Genomic DNA, 26,297 nt, shown 5'->3' on the forward strand with positions numbered 1-26,297 from the left:
TGTAGAGGCATCCTCCAGTATGGTATAGCACCATCGCAGTAAGACTGCTTCCTGAGTGTCATCCAAAACAACCCATCAGTCTCACCTCTCTGATCATCTGATGCAGCCAGTGTTAACTGATCTGGGCGAACAAGAGCTCAAGAGCATTTTACAAACTTTCTATTTTTTCTTTTCTTTCTTCCTTCTTTTCTTTTTACTTTTTTCTTTTCCCTTCCTTCCTTCCTTATTTATTTTCTATTTTGGTTTTTAATTAAGGCCTCCAAAAGAAGATAGCGGATCAGTGGGTGTGCTGCCTACTTGTAAGGTTTAAATAAACACTCAGGTGGAAGTGGGCAGAGAAGTTGAGAGATGGAAAGATGAAGGCCTTGCAATGAGGATACCTGAGACCCTTCTGAAGGGCTCCGAGATTCCATGTGATTTGATCTTTCTCTATAGACACAGGGAAGTCTGACTCAGTCCATTTGGTCAGATTAATAGTTTATTGTAGTTAACGCCAGGTGTCTGACACTTCGGCTTACTCCCACTTCACTCGCGCCAGATCTCGGAGGTAGATCGCGGGGCTCAGGAAGAGAAGCCGAGGCGGGGCGTTGGGCGTGGTTTTCCAGGGGCGTGTCGGAGTGGGCGTGGTCTGGGAAATTCCCCGGCTCGGGCGGGAGCAGGCGCTGCGGTCAGCTGAGCGGCGCCCGGCGGGTCGCGAGGGCCCGCGTCACCGTCCGGCTGCCCGGTCGCCGCCCCCCCGGCCGGTCCTTGGCGGGCGTCGGCATCCAGAACTCTGGTACTGGGACAAGATGCCAACGAAGCAGTGACCTGAGAGGAGCGGATCCCGGAGGTCGGTGAGCCGGGCCGGGGGGTGGCGGGCGCTGGCCGAGCGCGGCGACTCTCCCCGGCGGGCTCCAATCCATCCTGGCAGCGACTCTCGCTGTAGCTGTCTCTGGGAGCTTGCCGCGGGGAGGGTGACAAAGCTGGGGCTGTCCTCTTGTAGGATGGCTTCCCGGGAAAGGCTTCCAAGGCCCAGGCCGATCCTGACCTGGTGTGAAAGGGCAGCGGGGATGTGAGTAGGGGGCTGGGAGTGGCGGCCGCTACAAAGGCCCCTCCCCCCCTTTCCCCAGGGTGGTAAAACACAGACTTGAATGGCCGCAGGTGACTTCCAGTTCAGGTCACTAAGGTGGTTTGAAGGTGACGTCCCGTGTTGATAGTGATTAAGCAAGGAGTCGTTCTTTCTAAGAAGGAAGTGGTTAAAGGTACTGTCGCAAGGAGTAAAGGCACTCTGAATGATGTGGCCCAGGAACAGTAAAGAATCGAGACCCCTTGCCAAAGTGGCAGGCTTACAGAAGAGTACATAAACTGTTGTGTCTGTCTGGGAAGAGTGCGCTATATCCGTGCATGTATATACTCATGTATAAACTCAAAGTATGTTTGTATGTGTGGGGGGAGGAAAGGGGGGGAGAGAATATATGAGAATGAATTTAATGGAGCTGAGAACTTTAGAGGAATGTTTTGGACCACGATCAATGTTTAAATTGGAGGCAATAAACAAGCCTCAGAGGAAAATGAAACTCAGTCCCTGACCTGGCCTCCACTAGCAGGACTCCTGTAAGGAGGAATGTACGCCTGAGGTGTTTAACATTGAAACGGAAAACCTTAGGGAGAGCCTCAAGAAGAGAACGCAAGGCAGCGTGGGGCCACTTGGCGCTTTCACAACTATCTCCGAAGCTGCCCTTTTACCCAAAGCAGCCTCACTCTTTTGGTCTCGGGAGAGGAGGAGTCCCGTTGCTGTCGGGTTGATAATAGGGTAGAGCTGGACAGAGCAGAGGCCACTGCCGGAGATTGCCTTGGGTTTGATTGGACAAGTGAAGTTTCATTGTGAACTGTTTACAGTGAGCCAGTCTGAGCAGTACTTTATGTTTTGTGTGCAACACCATGAAAGTAACTAGTTTTTACAATTGTCCTGTAAATTACATGGGGGGGGGCAGGGAGGGAGGGAGAAAGAAGAGAAGGAAGGGAGGAGGGAGAAAGGGACAGAATCCATATTTTGTGAGACCTAATGAAATAAACTTGAAAGGAATTAGTTATATCTTCCCCCTGAACTCCCTCATTTAAGTAGCACATAGTTGTTCTGGCCATGAAATACATGAAATATACCTACTAGTCCCCAAATCAGTTTTCCTGACTTTTTATTATAGAGATTTAGCATGTTAATCATTTTTTTGGATTTCCCAGGAAATCAAAATCCAAAGGCAAAAGGAATTAAATTTTTAAATTTTATTATATTTATTAATTAGCTGTGTGTGCATGTTTGTGTGCATGTATGTTCACAGATGTGTGTATGCATGTGCTTGCCATGGTGTTCAAGTGGACACCAGGGGACAGTCTGTGAGAGATCCATGGATTCAGTTTCGGTTGTCAAGCTTGGCAGGATGTGCCTTTACCCGCTGAACCATCTTTCTGAACCTAAAAATCTTTTGTTTCGGTTTGGTTTTGAGACAGGGTCTCCCTATATCTACCTGGCTGGCCTGAACCTCGCTTTGTAGACCAAGCTGGCCTTGAACTCAGAGGGATCCGCTTTGTTTTTCCCTCTCAAGTGCTGAGATCAAAGGCATGCACCACCACCCTCCCCAAATCCTTTGTTTAAGTTAAATGTATTAAGGTTTTCCTTGATTCTGCTTTGGCTTGTGTGTGATAACAAGTTCTAGAATGTATGTTATATAATAATATCCTCATCCTTTGTGGTGGTAGAGAAAACCAGTTCTGACTTTAAAAATGAGTTTGAAAAGTTGAATTCAAGAATCTGGATAGGAGCACCCTAGAGCTGCAGGAAACTCATAATAGTCCTAAAATGTGCTAACATGTACATACAGTCCTAACATGTACATAATGGTCCTAACATGTGCTAACAATACATAACAGTCCTAGCATGTGCTAACATGTACATAACAGTCCTAAAATGTGTGGTTTGTGCTCACACAGCAGGAAGCACTTTACTGGTGCTGGACTTGAATAGCCCTCACTAGGCTGTGTTTTCATCTTGTTTCAACAAAAACACAGAGGCTGCTGTGTGCCAGTCTCTAGTAAGAAAAAGATGGAGAGAAAGTAAATAGTCTAAAAATGGCAGTAATTGGTGGGGGTACTAAGGAGCTGGGAATACAAATGGCCCTTAGATGCTCAGAAGAGCTGCTTCTCCGCAAAATGTCAAATGTTGGACATTGAAACTGCCCCATGGATGTGTGCCAGAGCAAATGGAACCAGACATTTCCCAGGCAGAGGACACCACAGAGACAAGGACATAGAGGCCAAGAATGCATGGAGCCGTGAGCCCTTTAATGTGGTCTTTGCGGCTTGGTGACAGGAGGTGGCATTGGTGCATATGGATAAGTAAGCCTGGGAATAAATAAAAATAACTCTCATGAACTTCAATTGCAGCAGGATTGAAATGGAAAGAGAAGAATGCTATTAAAATTCATTCATCTAAACCCTAATAATTTTTTTCTTGTGTGCACCACAGTACTGGGGACACAGCAACAGACAAAATAGGAGGAAATTGAACATGGCTATTCACAGGCAAAAGTCCAAGCTTAAGCCTTTAGGATTGGAGACATGAGGGGTTTGGAAGCATTTTGGAGGTACAAGTGACGACCCCTTTAGTTTTGAGATGAGGGGGAGTGGGAAAGAAGGAAGCCTACTGCCATGTCCCTGCCTTCGTCAGTGAGTTTAAGTCTGTTTCTGTTTTCTGTGTATCCCTAAGTCATGGAATAGCCTTACTAGTAGTATTCCTAGCAAGCAACAGCAAGACTTTTTTTTACTCCAGAAATAAGATGTGTGTGTCCCACCTTCCTTTTCCACAAAGATAATTACCTTTTTCTATTTATTCTGTCCGTATGGGCGTGAGTACACACTTGCCACGACATACGTGAGAAGGACTCAGGATAACTTGTAAAAGTCACTTTTTCCTTCTGATGTGTGGATCCTGGGGATCAAACTGGAGTGATCTGGCTTGACAACAAGTGCCTTTACCTGCTGGGCCATCTTGGTAGCCCCCTTCATTCCCTTTTGTGAATGGAAACTATTGACTCTCTTCAGGAAACAGGTCTTCGTTGTTTAAAACTAATTTACCAGGCTGAAGTGGTGGCTCAGCAATAAGAACACTTTCTGCTCTTCCAGAGGACCTGAGTCCTGTTCCCAATATCCACTTCAAACACCCCCAGCTCTGAGGAACCCAGTACCTATGGCACCTGCATTCCCATGCACATACCACATATGAACTGAACCAGTTAATATTCATCCATAGATCTGGAGGCTCATCCTCACCAGGGAAAAGGACTGGGCTTGTTTTGTGTCCAGTGAGTAGAAATTGGCATAAGGCTGGGCACATGGCCTTCTGGCTGTCAGAGCCATCTGTAATGGAAGAGACATTGCCTGCTGGGGGCAGCAGGGGTGGTGGGCATGGCTCATGTGTTCTAAGCCAGCTCTGTGTAGCTGTGCACCATGGAAACCACACAGACATTCTTGTATTGAATAAGAAGTCAGAGTAGATTATCTCTAAGACCAACTCAGGAATGAGATTTATGCCCATGTCTCAGGGCCAGGTCATTACTATAATTACTTGACCTCAGAATAAAGAATAAGAGTGTACATGACTAGGGACTCAAGGGGCACATCGAGGAAATAAAGCTGGGACTTTGCTTCTGACTTTCTACCTTGCTAATTCCCAGTCTTTCTTGTTAGTGAAATTGTGATGAATCCTGTGTTCCTAACTCTATCCTCCCACAGGAAGCTGGGCTTGCTGTGTAGCCCAGGCTGGCATAGAACTTCTAACAACCCTCTTTCCTCAGCTTCCCTGGTGATGGGAGTATAAGCTTTCACCATCATGCATGTCTAACATTTTTTGTGTTGTCTTGTGCTAATTTTTTTTCTTTCTTTCTTTTTTGGTCTCATACTGTAGACTATGCTGGTCTGGAACTCACTGTGTATGCCAGGTTGTCCTCAGACTCGTGGCTTTCCTCCTGCTTCAGCTTCCCAAGAACTGGGTTACAGGTATGCCCCACCTCCCCTTTCTTCCTAAATGTCTTTGCCCAGAAATGGCACTGATCAACCCAGATCAGCTGGCTTTCTATAAGGAATTCCATTAGAGGGAACCTTCTAGTAAATACTTCTTTCCAGTTTTTCTAATCTCTGAAGATACATAAAAAGATATGCATGTCTCTCTGTATTTGCTCGGTTGAATGTCATTCAAGAGGAAGTTAATTAGACATTCAGGCACTAGTGTGTTGGTTCAGCAAGTAAAGGTTCTTGCTGCTAAGCTTGGTGGTCTGATTTCCACCCTTGGGACCCAGATGGTGGAACAGAAGGACAGAAACCAGCTGTTGTCTGACCTCCACATAGACGGCATGGTGCTTGTGCTCGCCCATGTTCTGGGATGCTCTCTCTCCCTCCCTCCTTCCTACCCTCCCTCCCTGTGTGAGTGTGTGTCATACATGCATAGATGAAAGATAGATAGATAGGTAGATAGATAGATAGATAGATAGATAGATAGATAGATAGATCGATAGATAGATAGTTAGATAGATAGACAGACAGACAGATAGATAAAGGATAGATAGATGATAGATAGATAGATAGATAGATAGATAGATAGATAGATAGATAGATAGATAGGATAAAAATGTTCAGCGATTCTGAGATTTAAGTATTCTCCCACTACATGTTACCAGTAGGTAGTTCACATAGACCTCAGTATAGTGGTAATCCACACTGATACCTCTTAAGTACTCAAAAACCCCGAGTGTCCTTTGAGTCTTTCACTGTCCCTTCAAACCGCTTTTAGTAAGATAGTAGGATTTGAGTGCTCGCATTTGCAGGATATGCTAGCTTCTTATTCACTGTGGCATTTGAATTACGGAATTAATTTTCCTAACAAAATTTGACAACAACATGACTAGGTGAGTGTGTGCTGTGAGAAGGGTCAGTGTGATGGTGGACTGGCAGGGGATAGTGGGGCGAGGAATACTGGGCATGCCTGTGTTGAAGGGTAGAGGTGGAGCTGTGATCTTTCTAAAAAATTAAGCATACCTTTTAGAGTTGCTGAGCTGAGACCCATGAGGAGCATTATCCACTGATGAGTCAGTAAACAGCCTGTGGAGATCAGGTGGCTCTCCCAAGGCCACACACTCTGATGAATCAGTACAACTGACTCCTGTACTGTCTCACCTAGCACAGCCCTGCTTTTTTCGAGTGTCCTTGTAAAATCTGGGCGACCTGCACTAGTTAGAAGTGTTGTGGGACCAAGGCTGTCTCTGCTGTGGTTGCATCTATAGTCCCAGTGGAGGTGCACATGGAGGTCAAGGAGGAGAGCCAGCTCAGCAGTCTTCAGAACTTCCTCTCCTTCCAGTCCCCTCCTCCTTCTCAGCTCTGTACCTCCCCTTCCCTTTTTTCCTTTTCTTCTGATAAAACCATGAAGAGATAGCTTGTTGCTGGGTGTAAGTGTGGTGGTATGCCTGTTATCCGAGCCCTGAGGAGGTTAAGGCAGGAATTTTTCCACTTTGAGGCTAGCCTGGGCTAGATTGCTAGTCTCTGTCTCAAATAAAAATAGATTGAGAGATGTTGATTTATACACATAATAAGATGGAACTAAACACATCTCCTATATGTCTGTTTATTACTTTTAAAAAATCTGTTGAGATGGGCATAGTGGCTCATCTTTGTAATCTCAACACTCAACATATGGAGGCAGGAGGATCACCATGAACTCAAAGGCAATTTACTCTACGTAGTAAGTCCCAGGCAAACCTGAACTGTAAAATAAGACATCATCTCAAAAGGCAAAGATTAAAACAAAATTAAAAGAATGTGTTGGGTATAGGTATAGCTCACTGGAGTGCTTATTAGCATCCATGAGACTCTGGGTTCTATCCCTGGCACCCACTTCCCAACACACACAAAAGCCTGTTAAATGTTTCTGTAGTTTGACAGATTAAATACCTCAGGAAAATTTACTACTGTTCCAGAAAATTCCATTTTTATGAAATGTTATCACCAACATTATTATGTGCAGAAATAAAAATTTTAGTTGGTTATTTCTCTCCTAATATATATGTACATATTGCTTTCCAGTTTATTTATTGAGGCAGGATCTTTTCACTGAATCTGGAACTCACAAATTCCAGCTAGTCTAGCTGTCCAGCTTGCCCCCAGAGTCCAGTCTCTTCCTCCCAAATGCTGACATTACAGAAAGCCACTATACCCTTCTGGCTTTATATGGGTTCTGGGGATCCAAACTCCAGTCCTTGTGTTTGCACAATGAGCATTTGATCCCCTGGACCATCTCCTCAGAACCTCTCATTGGTTTTGCAGGGACAGGTTTTCACTATATAGCCCACAATGGTTTGAAATGTGTGATCCTCCTACCTCAGCCCCTAAGGCAGTGAATAAGTGTGCACCATTATACTCAGTTGTTAACTTAGTTTTCTGTCCTGCCTGGTTCCCGCAGTTGTTAAATCCCTTTTTTATTTTAAGGACTTTAACCTTTTTCTTTTCTTTCCCATGCCTGTTTTTATTTTCAACACACTGGAAAACATTTAGAGGTTTTCTTTGTCTTTTAATCTCTCTTTACTGTATATCTCTCTTTTTCTGACCACATGAGTCTTTAATTTGCTAAGTGATATGGCTTTCTAGCCATAGAAATTTAAGCAAAAGAGTTAAAGCTGTGGCTTTGGCAGCTGGATCCAGCCCATTTCTTAGCTGTCTGAGATTCCAGCCTCATGGTGGAGGTACTGGCTATAGCCAATTGCCACAACTCTATGGCGCTTCAAGTTCCCTGCCAGCAAGCAAGCTGCAGCAGTCTGCTCACAAACCACACTCAAATGCGCTGTAGCCAGACCTCATGAAAGAGTCAGAGTTTGCACTGGCAGGATGGCTCAGAAAGCCAGCATTTTGAAAATGGTGCAGCTTTTTTTCCTGCTGTAGCTAAAAACCAAAATGCATGCAGTCAGCTTTTCATCAATACCATTTTAAGTGTTTCGTGGCAGAACCTCTTAAAAGAACTGCAAGGTTTTACAGCTAAAGCTGAGTCAGGAAGCCTCTCTTAGATGAGCCGCATTTGCCTCTAGCAAAGAGAGCCCACCTGAGAAAATGCTGCTATCAATAAGCTGTGCTTAACTCTGTTCTTCTCTGTATAGAATTACTTCCCAAGCTCTCTCAGGCTTTATATGGATGCAGTTGTCCCACATTGGGCGCCAATTGTTGCAAGGAGAGGGCTGCTTGTTCATCCCAGCCACCTGGCTAACTTAACCCTAAAATAACCACACAGAAACTGTATTAATTAAATCACTGCTTGGCCCATTAGCTCTAACTTGTTATTGGCTAACTCTTACATATTAATTTAACCCATCTCCATTAATCTGTGGATTGCCATGTGGCAGTGGCTTACCAGGTAAAATTCCCAGCATCTGTCTCTGACAGATCCATGGTGTCTCTCTCCTCTTTCCTTCTCCTAGCATGCCATTTAGTTTTCCCCGCCTACCTAAGTTCTGCCCTATCAACAGGCCAAGGCAGTTTCTTTATTCATTAACCAATGAAAGCAACACATAGACGGAAGGACCTCCCACACTACTCAGTTGCAAAAATGAATTTTGTGGAAAGTCAGAAACATGGGCTTTACCCAGCAAAGGTACAGGGAAGGCATCTTAAATTAAGTAAAACCCATTTCCATTCAAGAGACAAGAGAGTAATGCTTGCTCAGTGTTTTCCCTCTGTGAAATTGCCATCCTCCCTGTCTACTTCATGGGATGCATTTCTTCTTAGCAGATACTTTAAGTAGCACAGCCAGCCTGCTCTCCTCATCAACACTAGCACTACAGTTTACCTAACACAGTCTCCAGACTAGAAGCAGTGCACCAGACTCTTGATTGTAGAGAACCTGAAGAGATCCCAGGATTCTGCCTCCTACGGGCATAGCAAGAGCCCCTCATTCTGTGCATCTGGTCTTATTTTCATATGTGAGTATTAAACCTGCATGCTACCTGGCAGAGAGGGTGATTCTCCTGCCTGTCAGAAGAGGGACTGATTTCATATATAATGGAATACAACTCACGGAGCCATCAGGCACCTTAATCATGAGGAGCTGGCAGTCTGAGAGCAATGGCTTCTCCCCTAGTTAGAAATAAGGTTGGGTACTATGACTGTAACTCTGTGGTAGATCACTTGAGTAATATGTCGGAGGCTCTAGATACAGTTCCTACTGAGGTGGGGGAGGGAGTGCTCACCAGTATGCACCCATGTACCTTCTTCATCCCAGGGCTTTCTGTGGTGCCAGTGGCTCTCTGCTCTGTCACAGTCGTAGGGCAACATCACCATTTGATGCCTTTTGTTGCATAGATGAATTTAAATTTATCTTACAATTAATTGAGGTAAATTTTAAGTTTTTTAAAATTTATGTGTCTGTGTGAGTATATACCATATATCTGTATGTGTCTGCGGAGGCCAGAAGAGGACATCAGATCCTCTAGAGCTAGGGTAACAGGCAGTTTTGAGCCATCTAACATGTGTGCTGGGAGTCAAAGAGGAACAAGTGCTTTTAAATACCAAGCCATCTCTGCAGGCCCAAGAAATAATATTTTTTTAAAGATTTATATTTATTTAATGTACACTGGTGTTTTGCCTGTACTGTAAGGATGTTAAATCCCTTAGAACTGGAGTTACAGACAGTTGTGAACTTCCATGTGGGTGCTGAGAATTGAACCCGGGTCCTCTGGAAGGGCAGTCAGTGCTCTTAACCACTGAACCATCTTTCCAGCCTGAAATAATATTTTTTTAACATCTCTCTAGACGTCAGCAACTTTTCCTTTGTAGAATAGGGCAAGTGTGTGTGTATATGTGCATGTGTGAAGGTGTGTGTGTATTTTATCTTTACTTTATATTGTTTTATGATCTGTCCACATCAGTTCATGATGGGAATATCTATCATTTTCATGAAGCACGAAGATGAAATTTTTTTTTGCCTGGAATGTGTATGTAGCCAGTCATTGGAAAGAGGTCCTTTTGCCTGAGTGGTATGTAATAAAGAAGTAGAATTGGCATTTATGTGTTCTCATCGACACATCTATGAAATAAAGCCATATACATAGAAGTGTTTTCAGGATGTACAATAGGCATCAAACTGTATTAGTGTTTTGTGTGTATTCACTGACAAATATCATATCAAAGCCTCAATAAAAATAAAACTCTACTTGAGCCTTTTGTGTAGTATAAGATGGCATCTTCACAGCAGCCTTGCTATGTGCCACTTCTGACCTTAGGCGGGCTGTTACACCTGTCAAACCTCACCTGGACGACTAAGAGTAGGGAGTGTCACCAGGCAGCAAAGGCACACGCCTTTAATCCCAGCACTCTGGCGGCAGAAGCAGGCGGACCTATAGGAGTTCAAGGTCATTTTGGTCTACAGAGTGAGGAGGTCCAGGACAGCCAAAGCTGTTACATAGAGAAACTCTGACTTGAAAAACCAAAGAAAGAAAGGAAGAGAGAGAGAGAGAGAGAGAGAAAGAGAGAGAGAGTAGGGTATGTATGGCAGCACATACTAAGCCTAAGAATTGCCAAAAATAAACATTACATTCCATTCCTTTTATCAAAGATAAAATATGGAGATCTAATAGCTTTCAATAAATATAAAATATGCAGACTCTAATAGTTTTCAATAAATATAAAATATAGAGATTTTAATGGCTTTCAATAAATATATAAATGAAGATTTTAATAACTTTATTGAAGTCTAATTCCCAAACAATACAAATCACTCAAAATAAGAATATTTGAACTGAAAGACTTCAAGGGATTTATGTAGTGATCTTCACCAAGGCTGCAGATATTATCCTAATCATTATCAATTCTACAGTTTCCATTTCATTTCAGTTCTGCCCCTTTCTACACATGGTCCCGTGAAGGTGGGCAGTGCAGCTGATGTTTAAAGGGAAAGCTTTCACAGTGCACCCGGAGGGAAGGCCAGCAACCTTGGGAATAACTACCACTCGTTACTAGCAGATTTGCGGGTCTTTCTGAGGCCATATTTTTAGCTTGTGGCTTTTCCATAGGACCCATTGCCATGTCCCATCAACCTCTGAGCTGCCTGACTGAGAAGGGGGACAGCCCCTGTGAGACCCCAGGAAATGGACCCCCCGGTATGGTTCACCCCAGCCTGGACACATTCACTCCTGAGGAGCTGGTGCAGCAAATGAAGGAGCTCCTGGTTGAGAACCACCAGCTGAAAGGTGAGCAGGCCTGTCGTCTGGATTCGCCATGCAGGAAACACAATCCCTTCTGAAGAAGGCTGTAAGTGAGGCCCTTTCTCAGCCTGTTTCCCTAGAAACAGCACAGCAAGACTTTGAGCAGTGCTACAAGGCTTTCTGTTTACATATTTTACAGGTCAGACTAAAAACTACTCTGTTTAGGGGCTGAGAGTGTAGATCAGTAAGAGAGAGCTTGCCCAGCATGTGCAAGGCTGTAGCGTGCATCCTTACCACTGCACAAAACCAAACTAGCTCAGAAAATAGTCTAATGACAGTTACCCCATTTAAAAGGAATACGGGAGACACCTCTAGCTACAGTTAGGTGGAAACATTACTTGCCAGGAGAAAGCATTCTGAACTAAGCATGATGGTGCATGGCTGTGTCCTGGCTCCAGAACAGTCGCAGGGGGATTCCACGTGCAGAGCTGTCACATGCTGCATAGCAAGTTCAAGGATATCCTGAGCTATATACACAGTGAAACTTTGTTTCAAAGGAGGATTATATACTAATATCTCAAGCCATGGCTAATTAAATATCGTAATCAAAGAGTCTTCCAGCCTTTTGGTCATTAAGAGGAATTTATATCCCCAAATCAATTTTATTTGGGGAATTTTGTTGTTTTGAGAGTGACTTGTGTAGACCAGGATGGCCTCCTGCTCGCCACATAGCTAAACCTGAACCTTGACCTCCACATCATCCCACCTCTTGCCTCCCAAATACTGGGAGTACAATTATGAGTCACCATGCCTGGCCTTTCTTATGACCTTTAAGGACCAACAGTGGTGTTCTGGAGTCTGTAAGCAAACTCTACTGCCATTGCTGTAGTCTTTTTCCTGCTGATGTACCCATCCTAGGTCACTGGGGCATATTTAGATCCGGAGCCCAGAGTATTGAAATGGCCAGAGGAAGAGCTGATTCATGAAATTCCATCCATTCCCTGGTGGGTGACTCCCTCTCTCTAAACCCCAAACAGAAGCCATAAAGCTAAATAATCAGGTCATGAAAGGACGATTTGAGGAGCTTTCAGCCTGGACAGAGAAGCAGAAGGAAGAACGCCAGATGTTTGAGACACAGAGCAAAGAAGCTAAGGAGCACCTGACGGCCTTGAGTCAAGAAAATGAGAGACTGAAGGAAGAGCTTGAGAAACTAAGAGAGAAATCAGAAAGGCTGTTTGGAGTGAGTACATGATCCACTGTGGTCTTACTTTCTTCGTATGTACAGTTGTGTGACAAAGCTTTTCCTGGGGAGATACGATATACACGCCTACCTACTCCAGACAGGAATCCATGACAGACCAAAGTATGGATACCACCAATGCCCAACTAGGTGAACCAATGAGTTTTATTAGGGTTACTTACAGAAGTATGAGTGAGTGGCTACTTACAGGTGCAGAAATAACTCAAAGCCAGCTGCATCAACAACCCCACCCTAGCATGGGCAGCACAAAAGCTAGGAAACCTGGAGCACACTGCACAGCCTGCAGGCAGCTCGACCATTTGGAGAATGTCCTCTCCAAGTGACTCCAATCTGAACCTTTTCCAGGCAGCTCAGCTGCTTTCTGCTTCTTCCAGACAGCTGGTCTGGTCTCTAGAGTCTTCTTTGTATTCCTCTCCTCTCATTGTTTTTACAGCTCAGCTTCCTTCTGTCAGAGGGGACAATTCAAAATAGCTTCAGGAAGTCCCTGAAACCGACCAGATCTTACTAGGTCCCTCCCTGCCAGAATAAGCAGTAAAAGCTGAGAGTCCACCTTCCTGTTTAAAGAGCTTGCCTGCAGGAAGCAATGTTTCTGCCTGGGAAAAATTTACACAGCAGCAGTAGAATCTTTCTGATCTGGACTGTTAGATCAACCACTCTGTGTGGTTCAGGCTGGACTGGTGTTTTACATGGTCTTGGAAGCAGTGTGGTTTTGCTAGAAACACTGGCTGGGTCGTATATAACCTCTGTTGGGAAGGGATTTTTATAAGGGCAGAACTGAGGAGATGACTCGGTCTGTAAATGCCTGCCATGCAAATGTGAGGCCCTGCTCTCCAACACCCATGTAAAATCTGGCATCCGTTAATTCAGCACCAGGGGCCAAGACCGTCAGACCCCTGAAACTCATTGGCCACGTAGCTGAATCAATGAGCTCCATGTGCAGTGAGAGACCTTGTCTCAAAAAATAGGATGGAGGGTGACCTAGCAATGTGGGAACACCCCACAATTCCTCGCCTTCATAATACACACCCACATGCATGTTCACCCTCAAACCTTCATGCACATACCTGCATGAACATAACATATATGATATATATGTGTATACATATATATATACATATATCACAAACCAGAAATTTATAAGATCTCATACAGTATAGTCAAAAGATAATTAGGAGTTAGGCATGGTAGTTTACAGTGTAATCTCAGCACTGTAGAGACTGAGGCAGGTGGATGGAGAGCCCAAAGCCAACCTGGACTACATAGTGAGTCCCAGACCTATGAGACTCTCTGTCAAAAAAAAAACCTAAAAGTATATTCACGTTATAAATCAGTGTTTCACATTCATTAAAATGGTAGGTAGGACAGGAGGCTGGAGAGGTGGCTCAGAGGTTAGGAGCACTAACTGCATTTCCAGAGGTCCTGAGTTCAATTCCCAGCAACCACATAGTGGCTTACAGCCATCTATAATGAGATCTGGTGCCTTCTTCTGACATGCAAGCAGAACATTGTATATATAATAAATGAATAAATCTTTTTTAAAAAAATAGTAGGTGGACCTCTGTCCAGAGGGCATCCCATTGTTAGTTCTTAATTCATATCCTTGATATAAAATTAGACTTTATATATGTACCTTGGAGTGCTTGCTTTCTGGCCTTTATATCCTTTTACATAGTGATTCCCTTTACAGTTAGCTTTTGAGAAATGACTTAGGAGCGGCGTGGTGTGATATGGAACACTGACTGAAGGGCTGCCATGGTCCTGTGAACATGTGTCAGAGACACTAACAAAGGACACACCAGAGCACACTTGATCCCAGCTGGTCCTCCAAGGCCCCAGGTGACATCTGGGTGACCCTGCCATCTATTCCTTCCAAACCTCATACTTAACCCTTCCAAGAACGGAGCGTTCTAGGGCCCTGTGTAGTGAACTGGTACTTATCTCTTATCCCAGCACTCAGGAGGATTGCCACGAGTTGGAGCTCAGCGTGGTCTATATAATGAGTTCCTGTCCCTCCCGGGCTACACAGCCAGGCTCTGTCCTAAATAAACAACAATAAAAACAAAACAATGACGGGTGTGGCAATGTGAGTTTGTAACCCAGCCCTGGGGGCTGCAGTTGGGAGGGCCAGGTTCAGTGAGACGCAGTTTCTCAAGACAATAAGGTGAAAATAAAAATAGAGTGAGGGATAAATTAAGGAAGATATCCTGACACAGCCTCCGACCCACACCCACATGCATGGGCAAGTGCACCTGCACACGTGTGTACACATGCATATCCCATACACATATACAAAAACAAAAAGTTCATACTAGGGCTGGAGTGTAGCTTAGTGGTAGAGCACTTGCTATCATGCACAAGATCCTGGGTTCAGTCCCCAGTAATGAACAAATGACAACAAAAAAGAATTCCATGAACTGTAATTATTTCAAGTTAGGAAAGGAGAGTGAAGCACGGTGTCTTGTACATCGAGCTGTAGAGGTTTCCTGAGGAGGGAACCAGGGAAGCCTGGAGGTCATAGAAGAGACTGTGGACTATGTGGTGTCCAAGAAAACTGAGGCCGGGACTTCAGAGTCTGCTGAGGACCACATCTTTAGTGATCAGGGAATACAGATGAGTCTGTTCTTTCCAGAAACAAGCACCGCTTCTGAACAGGCTGGTTCTATTGCTGTCATATGTGGTCATTACATCAGGGTGAACTCAACACACATGACATATATAGTTCACATCTGTGCAATACTAATTAATATGTATTATTGGTTCTATATGGGCGGAAATTTAACTTTTTCTTAATCCTTGAGTTTCTGTCTTCTTTCTCCCAGGTTTTTCCCTCTTCCAACACCAGCATAGAGTAACATCCCTAGCAGTTAGCACGCAGGGAGAACTGGAGACCTTTTCTTATCTTGCCATCCCTGAACCAGATCACATTCTTGGTGCTCCGGTTTCTGACTGCACCTGGGGGACAGGGAGTGGAGATGTGGGTGTTTGCAGGGAAGAGTGAAGGTAGAAGGTTGAGTGTTAACAGCTCTTGGTCCTTGTTTTCTGAGGTTTTTTTACCAGTGTTTGAGTCTATCACTGTCCAAGTCTGGTTGGTTATTTTCAGGATTTTAACCCATGATTCTTGCATGCTGTGGAAGCCTTTTTTTCTTGTCATTAAGTTATTTTAAATTCCTTGTTTCTTTTTCACATGTGTGGCTCTGTGGTTTGAACCTAGGGTCTCTCACATTTGAGACAAGCTACTATTCGGCTTTACCTCTAGCCCCCAAATTCCTGTTTTATATGGTGTGTCAAAATAAGTTGTTAAATAAGAGGGTGACTCTTCTGCTTAAAGCATAGCAGATGAAAATGTTAGAAAAGTGCCTCTTCTAAAAACGAGCATGGGGCTGGAGATAGAGCTCAGTTAATGAAGTGCTAAGGACCTGAGTTTAATCGGCAGAACACACGTGGAAAGCCAGGCATGGTAGTGTGTGTATATAATCCCAGTGCTGGGGATGCAAAGACAAGCATGGTGGTGTGTATATATAATCCCAGTGCTGGGGATGCAAAGACAAGCAGATTCCTGGGGCTCACTGGCTAGCCAGCCTAGCCTACTTGTCAAGTCCTGGGCCAGTAAGAGAACCTTTCTCCAAAATAAAACAAAAACAGGGAAGATGGACAAGATGGTTGGCACCTAAGGTTATTTTCCTCTACATACACATGCACACCATGAGCGTGTCCACACACGTGCACGCCCAACACACAAAAATTAAGTTGGACGTCGTGGTGCATGTCTATAATACCAGCACTTGGAAGGTAGTGGTAGGAGGTTCCAAAGTTCAAGGCTATCCTCAGCTCTGAGTTCAAACTCAACCTCTGCTCCATGATATCCTGCTTTGAGAGAGAGAGAGAGAGAGAGAGAGAGAGAGAGAGAGAGAGAAAGAGAGAGAGAGAGAGGAGCATTGTCTGTGATGTTTGGCCATCAAGTTTGCTGGCCAGACCCTTGGTTTGATTTGTGTATTTGCCTCATTCTTGGTTTTCCCAGGGATCCATAGGTGTCTCCAGGCTTCCCAGGGCAAACCTGGAGCAGGAAGTAGAGCAGTTGAAGGCCCAGGTGATGCGCCTTCAAGCTGAAAAGGCAGACCTGCTGGGCATCGTCTCAGAACTACAGCTCAAGCTCAACTCCAGTGGCTTCTCGGAAGATTCCTTTGTTGAGATCAGGATGGCTGTAAGTATTATGGTCATTTTTATAGGAAGCAAACGTCCAACTCCTGCCCCCCCCAGACATGTGAAAAATAACACACCAAAGTGTTGTCAACACAGCTTATCCAAATAATGAGGAAATTGCAGTAAAGCAGAGACAAATTTGCTCCCGTCTTCTAAGTGTAAGAAGATGGCTAACGAGGTTCTGTTTATAGTGGGATCCAGCACTGGTTAAATTTAAAAAACAAAACAAAAAAACTCAGCTATTTGGACAAAAGTCCCCACCCCACATCTGTCCTCCCAGGTCGGACATTTCTCTAACTGATCTGAAAACAAACAAGCAAATGTCCCAAATGAAAACCATAAGCATGAATTTTGTCTCCCCCCCCCCAGGCCAAGTCTCAGAAGTCTTAGGTGAGCAAAATTGTGATCAAATGTTTGGATTATTTTTAAACAGCTTAAATTATTTTTTTATAAGTGCCATAACACTGCCTGGAGGTCAAAGGATAACTTCCAGGAATTGGTTCTCTCCTATGTTGTGGGTCCAAGGAATTGAGCTCAGGTCATCAGCCTTGGTGACAATTGTCTTAACCTGCTGAGCCATCTTACTAACCCTTAAACTCCTTTCAATAGTGTTTAATAGACTTTTTTGGAAAGTCTAGGGAGGAACCCCAATAATTAAAAATAAGAGGGCCTGAAAGGATGGCTCGGAAGGAAAAGGTATTGGCCACATAAGCCTGGCGACCTATGTTTGGTCTCTGCGACCCACATAAAGGCAGAAGGAAAGCACTGGCTTCGCAGGTTGTCACCTAACCTGTGCACCTCCACGGCACAAGCACCCACACACAAATAATAATAATAATACTTTTTTAATGATAAAATCTACTGGTTGTATAGCTTAATTGGTGAGAGTGCTTGCTTGCAAATTAAACATGCTAAGCAAGCAAGCCTCCTGGGGAGACATGAAAGAATTACCCACAATTTGCTGTCAACACAGCTCAGCCAAATGAGGAGTAACAGAGTAACAGAGATAAATTGGCTATTAAATTTTGCCAAGGCAGCTGCCGATATAAATTTGCCTACACCACTGCCTGTTAGGGAACTAAAGCCTAAGGACTCAGACTGACAGGATTTTTGAGCTGGTCATGTCTTAACAAGCTAATGGAGTAAATCTTCACACGGGCACACAGATGGCTCGGGATGCTCTGACTGTGCTCTTCCTAAGACACGGACAGAGTTTCCCAGCTCACAGCAGCAGAGTGAAGTACATCCACACTCACAATGACGTCACTCAGGGAGGAGAGGCCATGGTTGGAAACTTGTTTAAGTGTACAGCCCCGAACAAGGGTTGTCCTGGATGCAGGTGAGGGGCATAGGAAAGAAACCATCAAAATGGCCACTCTGCTATTAGGAGGGATATTTGTATTGTGAATAAGAGAGAGAAAATATCCAGAGGCATCTAGAAGAGTCTGTCTTAAAGAGAAAAGAAACAAACTGGATGTGGATATCTACAAGAGAAGCTGGGGTGGGAGTGGGGAGCAGCGTGGAAGAATCATTTGGGTTATAAGAAGGACCAGGAGCTGGGGGAAGGGAGCCAGTAATCTGGGACAGGCCTGGGAGTTTAGGGGGAGAGGGAGGCATGAGGCAATGAGAGTAGCGGCTGTAGGAACCTGGAGGCCGGCATGGGCTTTGATGTGCATCTATAGGTTTATGTCAACCGAGGGCATGTCTGCCAGTGGCAGCCACGAACCCCAGTTCACAAGTTCCTAAGGAGTGTTGGCTTTTATCTAACCACCAGAAATCCTTCTACAGTCCAGCCTGAACTGGGCCAACTGTCATTTCTAGACCACTACCTTTTGTAGTTTGGGGAATTGTAGTTTCCTTTGGACTAGCCATATAAGTCTGGCCATTCATGTTTCATGTATGAAACCCTGGGTTCCATCCCCAGTGCCACAGAAACTAAGTGTAGTAGCACACACCTGTAGTCCTGGGACTCAGTAGGTAGAAGCTGGAGGAGCAGAAGTTCAAGGTTATTCTAAACTAGATAGCCAGTTCAAGGCCAGCCTGTGGAACAGGAAACCTTGCCTCAAAAAGCGGGGTGGTAGCTGGAGATAGACCCAGCAGTTAGAATACAGCTGCCCTTCCTGCGGTTACCTGAGTTGCATTCCAAGCATCCGCATCACAACTGTCTTTAGCTCCAGCCAGGGCACTGACACCCTCTTCTGTCCTCAGATGGTGCCTGCACTCACCTACGCTACTTACACACCAGTGCATACATACATATAATCAACAGTAAGATAAATGCTGGGGTGGAGGCAAGAAGAACAGTTACTCTGGGTGCAGACGGAGGAGGATCTGCTCTTTACCTCCTTGCTAGAAGCCATGACTTGGCTTCTGAGGACAGAGTTTGAAGCCAGAGCTATCACACTTAAATTCTGTGCAACCCAAGTGAATTGGCCAACTGAGGCAGTGTGCACTGAGCTCGTGTGGGGTGTCGCTTTTGATGGTATCTGGGTGTGTTCAGCCCCATAACAGGAAGAAAGCAGGTGGATAAGCATCAGAGGGATCTCTCCTTCAGTGCTGCTGAGAGATGCCTAAACTGAGGGTAAAAACTACACCAGACAAAATCCTTTGTAATAGAAGTGACATTCCCTTTGTCAAAGTTCATATCCGACTAAGGAAAAGCAATTAAGGAGAGAAGTGCACTTTGTAGATAAGGCCAGAGAGCAGCTTGCAAGACCCCTAAGGTACTAGACAGATCTGGAGCAGTTAGCATGGAACTCCTTACTCACCAATTGCCCTACAGATCAGTCCAGTTGGAAAATGACCCCTAAATTTGAGGTGCATTCAGGTGCCCAGAATGATGACTTGAAAGGTGTACTTCTGATGGAGGAAGGTCATTGGTTAAATAAAAAGAAACTGCTTGGTCCTCATTGGTTAGAAGATAGGTGGGAGGAGTAAACAGAACAGAACGCTGGGAGGAAGAGGAAGTGAGCTCAGACTCCACAGCTCTCCTCTCAGGAGCAGCCGCCTCAGAAGAGACGCCATGCCCCACTCCCGGGCAGACAGACGTGATTCAACTCCAACCCAGGATGGACGTAGGCTAGAATCTTCCCAGTAAGCGCACCTTGGGGTGCAACACAGATGATTAGAAATGGGCTAAATTAATATGTGAGAATTAGCCTAGAAGAGGCTAGATAGAAATGGGCCAAGCAGTGATTAAAAGAATACAGTGTCCGTGTAATTATTTCGGGGCATAAGCTAGCCAGGCAGCCGGGGTGCTGGGAATGCAGCTCCGCCGCTCCGTATTACTACATACTTCTCTGCAAGCGGCTAAAACGCAAAGTTAGATCTAGCTTTTTCCCTGTGACCATCAGGAAACGCAGACATTTTGTCACGTTTCCAAACGCAGCCTCTCCTCCCTGACGAGTGACATCATTGTGAGTGTGGATGTGCTTCACTCTGCTGCTGTGAGCTGGGAAACTCTGTCCGTGGCTTAGGAAGTGCACAGCCAGAGCATCTCGAGCCATCTGTGTGCCCGTGTGAAGATTTACTCCATTAGCTTGTTAAGACATGACCAGCTCAAAAATCCTGTCAGTCTGAGTCCTTAGGCTTTGATTCCCTAACAGGTAGTGATGCAGGCAAATTTATAACGGCAGCTGCCTTGGCCAAACCATTGCTTTGTAAGCCCCGTGCACGTGTTTATGAAGTTGGTTTGAGTGTGACAGGAGATTAACCATTATGCCTTAGCTTAAGTATATGTAATCCTGACAGGGCATGCAGGCCCAGGGGAGAGTGTGTTCTATTTAATTTGAGTGACCCAGTTTAGGTCATCTCTCATACAAAAACCGAGTATTTTCCTTGAGTGGACTCCTGTCTTTTTCTTTTGAAAAGAGATCTGTCTTGCAAGTCTGTTGTATTCAGTTCCTTTCGTCTCTGCTTTTACAGGAAGGAGAAGCTGAAGGGGCAGTAAAGGAACTAAAGAACAGTCCTGTACCTACAAGACCAGACTTCTTCAGCATGTAGGTGATCGAACTCTAGAGTTGTCAGGGGCGCAGAAGGGGCAGCCGCGTCACTTTGAACCTGTCATTGGAGGTCAGGCTTCATGGGCTGAAGAAAAGTAACGTTTTCTGAGGCAGGGTCTTCCCTGGGTTTAATCTGAACCTGCAACTGCTCTGCCTCAGCTTCCTACGAGCTAATGCTCATTTTCAATGGCATTTAATGTTGCAGCCCAAACTAGCAGGGAATGAAAACAATGTCTGGTGCCTTTTTAAGGCTAACAAGTGCTGACCCTCTGTTGCAGAGCTGTTTCCTCTCTGTTAGAAATGTAAGCAAATTCCTCTCTATCCTAAATGTAAACAAGTTTATCCTCAATCAAAAGATGAATTCCTAGCCCGCAGTTCTGTTTGTCAGAGCTACTCAAGTAAACAGGCTGCCCAGCTTCCTTAAATGGGATATACCCTTTCTCTTCCTATTCTTCCCTGACTGTAATAAGCCACAGTAACCAATATTGGTTACTGAGGCAAAGGCTGTGATAGCTGTCAATCACTGGGACATTTCTTGAAAGTGCCCCGATCTTTTTCCTTAACTTATTATTAGTGTGTATGTACATGACGAGGAGGGAACATGCTACAGTGCACATGTAGAGGCACACATGTGTACACAGTTTATAGAAATATCTTCTCTCCACTGTGTGGATTCTGAGAATCAAGCTCAGGCCATCAGACTTGACAGCAACATCTTTACCTACTGAGCCCATCCCGTCACCCTCAAAAACGTCCGGGAATTTACCTAGGCAATCTCAAACCTGCCTTTCCCAAGCAGGTTCTAGGGAACAGAGGCATACTGGGAGGGCCGGCCTTTGAGCAGGGGCGGCAGCAGATCTAGGCACTGAACTTGGTTCTGAAGGCAGTCTTCCCCAAAGTTGCTGGTCCGCTGATCCTCTGCGCATGTACAGGCAACATCAGTCCGTCTGCTTGTCAGTCTGCTCAGAATTCCTCTGCGTTTCTTACCTCACGGACTTTTAAAACCATTTTTTTCTATCACTTGATAAATGTGCCTAGAGAATGACACAAAAAAGTAGCAACATTTTTTTGTCTGTCCCTATGTTCTCATGTGACGGAGAATGTAAATAATCCAACAGTTTTCCACCAGAATAATTGCCATAGGTGAATGTTATTACTGGCTTTTTTTTTTTTGGTTTAAAATGCAACTTTCCCCAAATTGCTAATTTTAATAGCAAGACTTTCCTGGAAGTAGAGGGAAGGAAAAAAACTGTGTTTGTAATTTTTAAGCCACTTCCTCTTCATTTATTTCCATAGGCAAAGACTCCTTCCTCTTTCAGACCAATGGCTCTTACCTTGTATGAGTCTGGTAAGGGATCTGGTAGTGGTTTCTAGGCTCGGAGTTCCAGCTTTGGAGTCTTGAATCCTGGCTGTTAGCTATGTGAGCCTAGCAGATGGCCGAAAGACTAGCTGCCATCCCTGCCGTCTTCGTCATCACTCTGAGCATCCTGTCACTGGGTGGCGGTAACAGATGCTTGTTTGTTGTGACTGTGTCTCTTGATCAGGTAACATTTGACATTAGTGTCTCCATGCCTCTGCTTTGTGTGAAACCAAAACCAGAAAGGCTTTTCTTCACTTGACTCACAGAGATGATAGTCTCTGCCAAGATGGAATGGGCAGTGGTCTGAATGGACCTGAATAGTTAATCTGCAGTCCACTCTGAAACAGAATCTCTGGGGATCACCGCACCTCCAGCCGCTGTGGACACAGTAACTCTGGAGTGAGTGCTCGCTTTATGAGGTTAGCTTCCATGAAGCATTGTGTTCATTTCTACAGCCTTTCCAGCGTGCAAAGAAGAATTAAACAGTGTCCACAGGATCAGCCGTGCTTGGGGCAGTTAAGAATTAATTGGAGGATGTTGGTTTCAGCTGTGTTGGACTTCTCTGTTCTTATCCTTGATATTTTTGTTGAGATTAAAACCTTTTTAACTTCCATACTGAATGTGCTGGTGATGTCTTATTAGGACCAAATCTACAGAAGATGCCAGGACATGTATGGAGTTTGAGGAATTAACTGTGAGCCAACTCCTGCTCTGCCTAAGGGAAGGAAACCAAAAGGTAGAGAGACTTGAATTTGCCCTCAGAGAAGCCAAAGAAAGGTATGAACTATTAATATGAAAGATTAATGGCTTTAGTAAAACACAAATAAGATAAGATGCAGATCACCCTTTAAAGTATACATTCCAAGGCTTTTAGTCACATGACTGTATGCCCATTGGCACAATGTAATCTTAGACCATTTCCCCCCATATAAAGAGTCAGTTCCCCTAGGCATTCACTACCTGCTTCCCCCAGTAACCAACTCTCTGTCTTTGGAGATCTCTGTGCCCTGGACAAATACAGCACTGGTCTTCTGTGACTGCCTTCTTCCACTCAGCATAGTGTTGAGCTTCATCTACAACGCTGTGTATGCCAGGACTCTGTCCTTTATGTTGATGAATAACAAATAGAAGATGTATAAGCCTGGCAGCTGGCTAATCATATATTCCTAATCTTCTTTCTGCTTTCAAACAAAACAAACAAAAACACAGCTTTCTCCCTAGATACTGGAAGATATGGATGGCTCTTTAGAGGGGCACACCCAACCCTGAGTACTCTAGAAAGGTTCCTTTTTTGATGACATTGAACTTCTCTCTTGTGACCCAGATGACTCTCAGTATTTAACAGGGCAAGCCAGTAAGTAGTTGCAAAGATTCATATTCTCTGCATGGTACCAGGATAGTGGGTACTTCTCAGACACAGCAGGACTAAAGCCAGCACACGTCATGGACACGTGGCCACCCAGCCTGGTTTGCACACACTGAAACTGGTTATGGCACAAACACATTACAACACCAACCCTGTGTTTTTCTGAAATAAGCGGGCCAGCTTTTAGCCTTTCTCCCCGGTCAATGGAAACAGGGATACAGGTGTTCTACATTTAAGTTTAAGGAAAACACAATTTTAGGTGATATATGGGGGAAAGGGATGGTAGTAGGTTTGCCTTTCTGTCTTCTTTGGGGTGTGTACAGCTTTCGTGGTTCATGTCATTGTAGGGCTTTTTATTTTTGTCTTTTCTCTGTCCTTTTGGTTTTGTTGATTTGTTATTTGGGGTTATGTTGTTGTTTCACTATGTAGCCCCTGGCTGGCCTGGACCATGCTGTAATAAAGTCTGCTGAGCACACACAGATCGACCTGCCCTGGCTCCTGAGTGCTGACTCCTCTAAATAAGTCAGTAAGGAGAAAGGAGTTCTTAGGAAATGTAGCCCCTGTTTAAATAGCAAGGGAAAGATGACTCAAAGTGAGTATTTGCCCCAGAAAATTAAGATAACTTGTAATCCAAACATAGATTAAAACCTGTGTCACATATGAACAGTACTACAGTGTTAATAAGCCCACCCTCCTGCCTGTGCCATCTGGCACCTCTCCCGTGGAACAGACAGAATAGGCCCAGCCGGAGAGACAGCACTGCATACCAATTAAGGTGGACAGCTTGTAACCCAAAAATGACAGAGAGTGGTTCTCCAGACTCCCGTGGAGAAGCCGTGCTTTGACCAGCCCCTCCACCCACACTATTCCTGCTTCTCAGTCACTCTCAGACCATCTGGTCCCTTTGGTAGCTGCCTTCATGGATAAGGTTTAAATTGTTATTTTCTTTGAAAGTTTTAAATATAACATATTGACCTCTAAGTATGGATGAGGAAGATTTAGCTGTCTTGCACAACTATCATCAACACAGCACATGCATTTCTGGACTTTCGCTAACTCCTGTTCGCAGCTGAAATCAATAATTTGAAGCATTAGTCACATGAGTCCCCAGTGTTCATGTTGCTGAGCATTTAGGCATACATGTGTGCATGTATGTATGTGTCTGCTCACAGTCAAACCATGCACTGTGCAGCAATCACTATTCCCTCTTATACCTTTTATATCTCAGTGCAAAATCAGTCATTTACACGTTTGCTTAATGTCTTGGTCTGTTTTCTGCTCCTTTAACAGAATGGGTTATAAACTGTGGAAGTGTAGTCAGCCTACAGTTCTGGAAGCTTTCAACAGAAAACAGTCAAGTTTTTATCCGAGCCTTTTTATTAGGAACCCACTCCTGAAATGACGGCTCTCATGAGGGCAGGGCTGCTACAGTGCCAAGGCAACTGAGTGTCAACAGAAAGGGCTGGAGACAAGGCTCAACAGTCAAGAGAATATACTGCTCTTACAGAGGACCTAAGTGTGGGCACCCAGCACCCACAACTGCTTGAAACTCCAGAGGATCTATCTGATGCCCTCTCCTGACCTCTGTATTCATATGCACAAACACACACACACACACACACACACACACAATTCCTCTGAATCTTATGTTAATTGTTGCTTCCTTTTTCTGACAGATTTTTCTATGTACTTATCCCAGTCCGCTGTGGTATAAACTTAAATGGGATCATATTACATATTTCCTCATAAATTATGTTTTTATTCAATTTTTTAAAAAATCCTCTAACCCCCAAAATTTCATCTTGAGTTTTGGAGGTGGTGTTCTATCTAACTGTATCTCCAAGTTTTCCCAATCTCTTAATTACATCTCTACTGACTTACTGAGAAGGAATATTAGAGAAGACTATTTTCTAAGATCCACCTATCTGTCCGTCTTTATACTCGACCAATGGTTTGGCTAAATAGGGAACTCTGGACTGATTGTTTTCCATGTGAAGTTTGAAATCATTCCTTTATTGTACTTCTATTTTTACTGCTGAGAAACCCATTGCCTTTCTGATTCTGACTCTTTTTGTATAGACCTTTTTGGTGCTGTTTTTCCTCACCCCTGCAGGGTCTGAAATTTGACGCCTGTTTTAGTTGGAAGCTGTTTTTCACTCAGTCCATTCTCCTGACTCCTGCTCTTCTGTCCTTACAAAGCAATCTCGATTAACGTGGGGATTTTGTCCTAACTTGGTCCTTTTTCACTTATAAAAAAACCTGCTATCATCTCTTATTTTTAGATAGGACTAATGTGGTTTTCTTAACCTGTGTTCCTCTGTTATCTGTGTTCTCTTGCTCACTCTTGTCCATCATTTTAGGGTAGATTTGTTTAATTTTTAGTTTATATAAATAATGTCTTGGGTCTCTAGGGATATTAATGATAATCTCTCCTTTACACTGATTTGTTCTATTTTCAGAGCAGAATATGTTTTATTTCAAGGTTTTCCTCAAATGTCTAGTGATCTTGGCTGCTTAGATTTAGCAAGGAGGAGAATTCAAAGCTACTTGAAGCTTTGGAAAGACTTAACTTGGGGATTTCCTTGGTGAGGCTGTGTCTGAAACCTTAAAATGTTTTGCCTGTCCCTAGTACAATTCTCCAGAGAATGCCTCCCATCTCCTGCTTAGATAATATCTTTCTAGATGGTGGGCTTCTTGACATGAAAAGGAGAGGGCCAGGGCTTCATCTGTCTAATGTAAATTCCCTTCCTTTAGGTAGGAAACCAGTCCCTCAACTGTGCTAAACATGTCTGCATCCTGAGCCCCCTTATTTTATCATTTCCAGTTGTCTTTATTTGTCCCCCCCCCATCCTGTGGATGCACACAATATCCCCAACTCCCAAACCATAAAGAGTTTCAG

The 26,297-nt window shown here is 44.3% G+C and overlaps 1 protein-coding gene across 6 annotated transcripts in view; it reads left to right on the forward strand.

Moving 5' to 3' along the window:
- The first annotated feature begins 635 nt into the window (after positions 1-635).
- The window catches only part of Optn (optineurin), a 44,456-nt gene continuing 18,794 nt past the window's right edge, over positions 636-26,297 (forward strand). Inside the window, exons 1-6 of one of the 6 annotated variants that reach the window (XM_075970447.1) lie at positions 636-829; positions 11,079-11,255; positions 12,248-12,450; positions 16,490-16,672; positions 20,596-20,669; positions 22,675-22,809. In XM_075970447.1, the coding sequence (XP_075826562.1) occupies positions 11,090-11,255; positions 12,248-12,450; positions 16,490-16,672; positions 20,596-20,669; positions 22,675-22,809 (761 nt within the window). In that variant the 5' untranslated portion in view covers positions 636-829; positions 11,079-11,089. Of the gene's footprint in view, positions 830-8,931; positions 8,991-11,078; positions 11,256-12,247; positions 12,451-16,489; positions 16,673-20,595; positions 20,670-22,674; positions 22,810-26,297 lie in introns of those variants that run through there. The other 5 variants (XR_012910412.1, XM_075970444.1, XM_075970443.1 and 2 more) reach the window with 5 other exon arrangements.

This window comes from Microtus pennsylvanicus, chromosome 4 (genome assembly GCF_037038515.1).
Source record: "Microtus pennsylvanicus isolate mMicPen1 chromosome 4, mMicPen1.hap1, whole genome shotgun sequence".
Classification (NCBI taxonomy): domain Eukaryota; kingdom Metazoa; phylum Chordata; class Mammalia; order Rodentia; family Cricetidae; genus Microtus; species Microtus pennsylvanicus.